Genomic DNA, 8,773 nt, shown 5'->3' with positions numbered 1-8,773 from the left:
GGTCTCGATCGATAGATTGATAATAGTAGAATAAAGAATGGGTGTGATCTTATGACCTATCATGGAGTACCGGTACCTCTGTACAGTAGTGTAGTCTAAGCACCTTAAATAATTTTGTGGCATCTATTACGCTACTTAAAGAAAGTGTTGATATGGAAAATTAATGCCTCGATATGGTTTCATTGGATGAAGAAGATGACAAGCAACCTGATTGAAGATAAAAGGAAAGACAAGGCGCACAGGGCGCATACTCGTCGGAACCCCAAAGAAGCACATCCCACCAGTGAGTTTGTTGTTGTGGCGTAAAATGGTGACTGTGCGCTGCTTTGTTTGGGCTCTAGGCTTGCAACTGTGGTCAGTGAGTGAGTGAGTGAGTGAATGAGACGAAATTTCGATTTTTGACGATTTTAAAAAAATTCTATATCCAGCCGCCAGTAAGCATTTTCTTGTTTTTAATGCTACATTTGATGTTAGATGGACTAATATTATTCCGTAAAATGTTTATAATCTGAGTCACTTGGAAATGAACATTATAGCTTGCCTTACTGCATTTGATCACACAAAACACTCACTAGTGTGGGACTAGTTTGAATTAAACATTGTATTGTGTATTCAAGGCTCATTGGAGCCTGTCAAAAATTCTGAAAACATCATGTTAACATATTGATAAACTGTTAGTTAAGTTTCACTCACTACTTATATAGTAGTACATTCACAAAGTGATTGTGGGTTTTAGTTTATACAACTACATTACATCAGCGGATCAGAGGAGGTTACTAAAGCATCGTTAAACATGTTGTCACCTCAAAGAAAAGTTCAACCCCCCACCAAGTTCAACCCCCCACCAAGTTCAACCCCCCACCAAGTTCAACCCCCCCACCAAGTTCAACCCCCCACCAAGTTCAACCCCCCACCAAGTTCAACCCCCCACCAAGTTCAACCCCCCACCAAGTTCAACCCCCCACCAAGTTCAACCCCCCACCAAGTTCAACCCCCCACCAAGTTCAACCCCCCACCAAGTTCAACCCCCCACCAAGTTCAACCCCCCACCAAGTTCAACCCATCACCCTCAGCACATTTATGTAAAGCATTTCTTGATGATGTGACAAAGAACTTCATAATAACAATACTAATTTTAAGCACTATGTTTGGTTGTGCTATAACAATGTCATAGTGCATACTATGACATGTGATCAACCTCCTGTGGACAACTATATAGGCACTAGTATATCTTCAGGTGAAGGTACAGAAAATATGGACAATTACTGTTATAATGTGGTGGTCAGCAAATAGGACCATCACTTGTTACTGTGAATCAACACTTTGTGTTGTTGGTAAAAAGAAATGGAATAAAAAGGAGGAGAAATGTAAGTCACTTGCATTGTATGTACTGCAAAGGCACCCATCAGGGTGAAGTGATGTCTAGCAGTGAAAAAATCAAGCAAATAGTCTTAGCACATTATTGAGTTGTGTTTGTCTGAAGACATCAGTTAGTTAGTTAGTAGCAAGAATAAATCCATAGCAACTTGTAGGAAGCATTTTTGGCCACTCTGAATTGAGTACATTTTTGGGCTTGATTCTACCAAGATAGAGTATCCAACACTATATGTATTTCTTGTTAAATAAGCATTTAAAGAAAGCATAACAGCATAATGCAGACACAATTTATCAGCACATGTAAACATGTGGAAGTCAACAGAAGAATATGTTACTATTCTCTCAGCTATTGTTTATGACAATAATGAAGAACGTAATGCTGAAGAGACAAAAACTAGTTGCAGCAAGAAAGCACACATCATCACAAAAGATTCTAAGGACAATCTTTATCACAAAAGGACTTTGAAATGGGCTGATTATTGCCACTGTTAAATGCTCCCTCATTTGAATATCGATCTGTCCCACCCACTAACTTGAAACTGTCTTTGACTGCTGTGCCTATAGTAGCAATTCCGGAATTCCGTAAATTTTGCATAAAATTTTCCCCATGAATCTTCCATTGGAGAGGTGGCACAATCAATTCGCTGCCATACGAGTGATTTATCAAACAACTGGGTGATTTCTAGGGTATCTTGGAGCAAGGAATATGATGGTGGTGTTAGTTTCCTGCTACAAATATGTTTGTGTGGAGTTTTATGCCAATTTTAAGATTTTTTGCAATATAGCCACCACAGTGTTATGTTCTCTTTGCAAGAAACGACCCAGCACATGTTAGTTACACCAAGGTGAGCATTTTTGTCCATGTAGTTTTCAATACTACTATGCTAAAAGTCAGCAAATTTGCACCACAAATAGCTCATCTCTTTTTGATGCACCATTTTGGTAGCTGTCAATGAGCTGTGCATTAACAGAAAGAATAATCATATAAGCAGCTATAAATCAACAGTACAACTCCTTGCTTTGCATGCACATCATATTTTTGAGTGGCACAACTACATTTTTAGTGGCCTGTGTCTCGGACATTGTGTTACAGATGAAATGTGTCCCAGTTGTTTGGTAGTATAGTACATGAAAGCATATTTGTATAACACTGACAAAGATGTATTTCTTGTACTTCTCAGGTAGCATACTGTACTAACTGGTACAGAGTGGTTGCACTTCACCATGTGTATGCTGTTTTGCCATCAACAAGATGCTAAATGCATGCAACTATTTAGTGGCTTTCTATGGAGGTGACCTTTATTCAGAGGGTTTTACAAGTAAGGTTACACTGTGGTCCATGTATTAAGGTATTTATAACAGAAAACAGAAGTTCAAAATGTTATTGCAAAGCTCAGTTATAAGCATTTACTGCCTGGGTAGGTAGAATCAAAAGAGTTCATATACCGTAAGTGTATTAAATTTCGTGGGTATAATTTTTGTGGTTTAATCTTGATGAGCCAGTTTATTTTCTCGAGGATCCGTGGGGAGCAAAATTCGTACGTTTAAGGTTCACAACTTAACAGCTTTGGCTAGCTACTCCATTTATGCTGGCGTAACTTACTTATATGGGACTAAGCAAACCATTTTGTGGAATTGACTCACCACAAAAGAATCTTGCCTGCTGGAATCAGAGGAAACAGGTCTTAGATACTTGAACAAGGCTATCAATACATAGCTATTCGCGTGGTGAACGGGTGGTCTCGCGCCCGACCCATGCACGCGAGACTAGTGAACAGGTGCACGTGTCATAGTTAGCATATCTATTATAGCGCATAAGGAAAGTGTATTGGTGGCAACGGTTAATAGGTCTACTCCAGCTGAGACGTGAGTTTCAAAATGGATTAATTTTCGTGGATCAGCTTTATGTGGATTAATTTTATGGATCAGCTGCAAACCATGAAGATTTATACACCACGAAAATTTCTACGCTTATGGTATTTTTTTTTAGGTAGAGAACTATGTAAATAGTATAATTTCAGTAAACATCAGCACAAGCCTTCACAGAGAAAGACCCGTTGATACAATTGCTTAAAGTGTTTATTGGTATTAGCAAGAGTTAATAATACAGGGAGAGTATCCAACGCTCAATAGGCCTGTGTAAAATGAGCGCGTAGAGCAGTCCGGATATCATCAGATTTTTTTGTATTTTTTTGTATTTTTACAATGTGTTAAAGTGAAAATATTTATGATTCAGCTGACTAGACGAAACCGATATTTCATCGATACAACACAAACCATAGTTGTGCCATGTGCTCCAATGGCTACTCCGGTGCGTGCTAATGTCTCTGGTACTTTGAGAAATGAAAGACCTAGTGGAGAAGAATTATCGGCGTGTCCACGAAGACTGCTGGGACCCTCGATTCCTTCGACTGAGACCGTCCTTAGCGGAAGAAACGCAGGTGAAGCGGATCAAGAAGTACAAGAAGATTCGCTAGTTCAAGACTCAAACGTGCTACAATTAGAAGGAGTGTGTGCTGTCGAAGAACTCAAGTTTCCCGAGTGGCAGTTCTCTATTGGATATGCGCTCGACAGCAACAAGAAGATATTAACCGTTACACAACGTCGCCTAGCTTACCATCCGCCATTTGGCTACGTGTCCAGAGTGCAAATAACGGTCCAGGAAGAAGGGAACTATATGGTACATATACTGATGCGAGATCTGGAGAAAGGGGTTTTGCATACTGAATCAGAGGTTCATGAGTTATTGGAAAGGATTACAGCGCCAACCTACAAGTTTTGCCCTGGGATAGAGTACTCCTACTATCAGAAGCATTATTATGATGTTCTAAGATTTCACTGCAAGACTGCTCGCCGTACGGAAGCTCCATTTTACCATGTTGATTCTGTAAATTGCAAGATGTGGTTTGAGCTACCAATGAATGCTTCTTTAGAGGCTAAGAGCAGTGCTGAAGCTAAGTGCTCAGCTTGTAAGAGACTTTGTTCAAATCTTGAATGGCAACTGCAGCGTACTAAAAAGGAGAGCCCTTCAAAAAAAGTCAAAAGGCAAACTGCTTCTTCAAGGGCTAGACTGACGTATATGTCTCCAGCAAGTCAGCTAAAAAGGAAACAGAATGCTTCAATGGAGCGTGGCATTGACAAGAGGAAGCTAGCAAAGTATGAGAGTACAGAGATAACCCTTGCTGATGAGCAACACACACAGATGTGTGATATAGTGAACGTTATTGATGGTACGGTTGGTGATGATTTACAGAAGATTTTTGAGGAAGGGGAAATTCATGGTGTTAGTAGCAAACTTAGAGAAATTTGGATAACAGATAAAAGACAAAATATTGAGCAGTTCCAGCAAGATCAGGCAAGAAATGGTAAACAACATGGCCTGATGCTATTTATATAGTTACTGGATTTTAAAAGTTTATGTATTAATTGTGTATGTTTATTTGCAGTTACTGGGAAACGAAGCAATCAGTGGAGCATGGTTACAATCCGGATGGGTATGTTTTAAATTGTATGTACACTTATCACTTTTTTTATAATTATGTATAGCTTTGGCAATATTTACAAGGAGTCCAGCAGCATATGAAGCATTAAAAAGTTTTGATGTACTACAGCTGCCGTCAAGATCTTTGCTCCAATCGTATACCGGAGCATTTTTGCATGATCCTGGAACTAAGAGCAACTGCATCACAGACCAGGTTGCCCAGTATGTGCTTTTTAAGGCTGATTGTGAGAAGTTAGGTAAACATCCACCAATGTCAGATGGTGTACTAGTATTTGACGAGGTCAAAGTAGCTTGTCAACTTATGTGGAACTCTAGGAGCCAAACTTTGACAGGATTAGCCATGACCAGTACAGATTTGTCATCTTTGACAGATGTTTATCAGCTCCTACAGATGCCACAAACTGCAGCACAGACAGCTTATATTCTACAGTTTTTGTGGCGCGATTTGACGAGCAGCTATGACATTGTTGGTCCATATTTTACTCATGCTGAGTCAGTTGACTGCAAGTTTGTTCTTGCCTGCGTAATGGAGACCATCAAATTCTTCCAACGCCATGGGCTCAAAACCAGTATGCTAGTGTGTGATGGCTGTGCTGCAAATCTCACAGCCATCAAGTCTACTCATGGAGCAAATGGTGCATATTCTGTGCTAGATGAGCCTACCCTGGACAAATTTGAGATTAAGCCCTGGTTTATCAACCCGTTTAATCCACCTGATCTAATATTTTGGATAGTTTGTCCAACTCACCAGGTAATATTGGTATAAATTAGGATCTACATAAAGAGGGACTTATAGTCTTTCCCAAATACAAAGTTCAAGTAATCTTCTCATATTTTCAATCTGTCGTCTTAAAATTGCCTCACAAAATATAGGTTCATTAGGACTTTATCAAAATTTGATGTGGTACCAACTGTACAAGCCAACTTATGGGTTGCTAGGTCCATGCAATTGGAAAGACTGTAAGATTCCTATTCACAGTTGCAAATTTTGACGTTTCACTTCCTTTTATACAGCTCAAGAACATGATTAATGCACTCTTTTCATCAAAGAGTGGGGGAACTAAAAAATTTCAACAAGGAAAAGAGAAGAGTTCCTTTGGTTGGGGTACAATCGTTGACATGTACAAACGAGAAGTTAATCGGGTTAGACAACAACAAACCCGTATGGTTCCTCGCCTAAAAGAGGTGCATGTATTGAGGGATGCATGGACTAAGTTGAATGTTTCCCCAGCTAAAATTATGCAGGTTTGTTAAATTCTGGCATGTATGGTTTTTTATTGTATGTTATACAGCAGGAACAGGTATTAACGGAGTTATACTCTTACATCCACCAAGACCCCCCACCTTCTGATGTGGCCATGACGATTGAGGCCCATAAATATTTAGAGGCATGTAATCTGTTATTTGAAAAGGGATTTCTTTGCCATGAAAAGATATGTGGGATGGATTCTCCAGTGTTGCAAAACATTTCAAGTGGCTTTGAGTATTTCTCTTCCTGGATTTCTACACTTCTACTAGAAGGTATCCATTTAGTTACGAAACAACTATTTATACCCCCCCTGCCCCTCCCCCCAATCCCATCAAAGACCCATTTCCCCCACCCTTGGAAATTCTTTCTAGAATAATCCTGGTATATATATTTACTTGTTAACATGCTTTCTCTATTACCTTGTTTACCTGATAGATGCCAGTTTCCCTCATACATCAAACACACAAAAGGCATTCCTTTCCTGGCAGAGTAAGTGACCATATGATTGTCATTTAATCATTTTTTTTGCATACAGCATGGGATCTTCTGCGTATTGATGTATATGGCTTTAAAGCTTTCTGTAAATATTTTCTTGAGCGATACCCTGGCTACTTTGTTGCACCACTGAGAATTTCAGGCTCAGCTGTAGAAAGTTTGTTTAGCCAGTTCAAACATAATGCTGGTGGAAAGTTGGATGCCTGCAATTATGCAACTGCTAGATGTGCACACTTGGTGAAGCAGAGTGCATCTGGACATCACAGTGGGGCTGGTTATCGAGATCAGACATTATGTTCCATGGAAATTCCACTACAAAAGAAGAAATATGGTACCACATGAACCTGTTACATGTTCTTACTTTTTTTTACCAGCAATGCAGTTCAATGTTAATTTGTTTTTTCAAAGCATTTATTGTTATCTTTTTATTTCACATTTCACAATAATCATTTCAATACAATAACAATGGTATTTTCATACATCTATTTATCTACTTTACTAGATAACTTGGTATGATCACTTAATAGAGTAGTACGCAAGTTTACATCTACTGTTGAGGCCATTCCTTTCTTTGTGGCAAACTCTTGCTTAGTTGCTGATAAGAACTCTTGGATCCTTGTATTACAGAGCTTCCTTGTTAATTCATCAAATACATTGTCCATGGCTGTTTGAGTCTCACTATCTAGGATGCAGTCAGGTAATCTTTGTTTTAAAACAGCAACAAAGGTATCTTTGTATGATGGTTCTTTCAGTCCATCATGAGTGATCTATAACAAAAAAACAAACAAATGATATGCAGTGTATAGCAAACAATTGACGCACCTTGATCAAATCATTTCCAAGTTTATGAAAGCTTTCCACATTTACAAGCTTCTTCAAATCTGTGTCCAGCTTTCGTAGAAATGGTATGAAAGTCTTGTGTGGAAAATACATATAACCGCGGTCCTGGTATTGCAAATATTCAGGTATATCTGACTTGTCCTTAGTGTTAATGGCTTGTAAAAGACTTATTTCAATGGACATTAAGTTTTTGTTGCTTGCGGTGCGTATCTGTTTGTATCGACGATGAAGCATTTCGCATAGAGCACCTCCTCCAAAGCGGTAGTAAACACCGTCTTCTTCAGCAGTAGGAACTACAGTGCCACCACTTGTTCCCTCAGTTTGCCTAGTTTGAAATGATGCCACATGCTCTAGAAGTGAATTATACAAAGATGATGAAAAGGACATCATGATTGGTTTACTAGCTGTAATGGAGCTACAGTGCTTCTTACAAAAGTGTATCCATTTTTGTCTGAGCTCAGTCAACACTGGGTGAGTACTCTCTTCGAGATTGATATCTGCTAATGAGTACTGTTCTTCCAGCAGAAACGTGCTACAAAGGGATAACCATCTTAGTTGAAACTTAAGCTGAGAATTTTTCTCCTTCTTGCATTCAATGTGTAGTGCCACAAACGTATCACGATGAAACTCTACTAACTCCTGCAGTAACTGCTGTTCGGCACACAATTCATTTACAAGACTACTACTTTCCGAGTCGAACTCTTCACGGATTCGAGCGACCGCTTCTTGAACAAGAATAGTAGTGTCAATAGATTTTAAAGAGCTTTGCAGTGTTTCTCTGGTTTTCTTAGTCATAACTTTTCTTTGTCTCTTCTTCTTTGGCTGCCCTACTTCGGAAATTTCCTTCGCAGCGGTTTGGCCTCTCTTCCTCGAATTCGTCGCCATTACTCAGTTTGGTCACGAGATACAGCCTTCACGTCATTGTTTGGTATCGATAGTGCATGTCTACGACCTCATAAGGATTCTATTTTGCTTTGGTGTCATTAACACGTCTAGCCCAGAAGCCATCCGTCCTACGCCCTCATTTTACACAGGCCTATTGAGCGTTGGATACTCTCCCTACACACTATTATTAACTCTTGGTATTAGCCACTGCACTTGTTAGTACTTGCAGCACCTCATAAACACTTAGTTTTTAAAAATCCATCATAGGATGGTGGAGTTATAAGCAATTTTGTCCTTTAAAATAAGCAATATTTTCTCGATATCTTTCCATTGAAAAAAGTCCCAGAAATGGCACAATTTTTGAACAAATAAACCATTCAGTCACTGTTGTGTACCTTCTGTGAACACAAGGAATGTAATCAGAC

At 39.2% G+C, this 8,773-nt stretch overlaps 2 protein-coding genes across 2 annotated transcripts; one reads left to right on the top strand and one right to left on the bottom strand.

Annotated features, from left to right (window-relative positions):
- The first annotated feature begins 3,469 nt into the window (after positions 1-3,469).
- LOC136255819 (uncharacterized) lies at positions 3,470-8,545 on the top strand. The gene is made up of 7 exons (XM_066048713.1): positions 3,470-4,742; positions 4,824-4,871; positions 4,924-5,630; positions 5,894-6,124; positions 6,172-6,400; positions 6,564-6,617; positions 6,664-8,545. The coding sequence occupies exons 1-7, from the start codon at positions 3,605-3,607 to the stop codon at positions 6,963-6,965; spliced, it is 2,709 nt and encodes a 902-aa protein (XP_065904785.1). The 5' UTR covers positions 3,470-3,604; the 3' UTR covers positions 6,966-8,545.
- On the bottom strand, positions 6,775-8,589 carry LOC136255828 (uncharacterized). Its single transcript, XM_066048723.1, has 2 exons — positions 7,446-8,589; positions 6,775-7,390 (listed from the first exon to the last, which is right to left on the bottom strand). The coding sequence occupies exons 1-2, from the start codon at positions 8,346-8,348 to the stop codon at positions 7,106-7,108; spliced, it is 1,188 nt and encodes a 395-aa protein (XP_065904795.1). The 5' UTR covers positions 8,349-8,589; the 3' UTR covers positions 6,775-7,105.
- Positions 8,590-8,773: the final 184 nt, after the last annotated feature.

The sequence above is a fragment of the Dysidea avara genome, chromosome 5, assembly GCF_963678975.1.
Source record: "Dysidea avara chromosome 5, odDysAvar1.4, whole genome shotgun sequence".
Lineage (NCBI taxonomy): Eukaryota > Metazoa > Porifera > Demospongiae > Dictyoceratida > Dysideidae > Dysidea > Dysidea avara.
The sequence above is the reverse complement of the archived record's forward strand: the minus strand, read 5'-3'. Positions and strand labels throughout refer to the sequence as shown.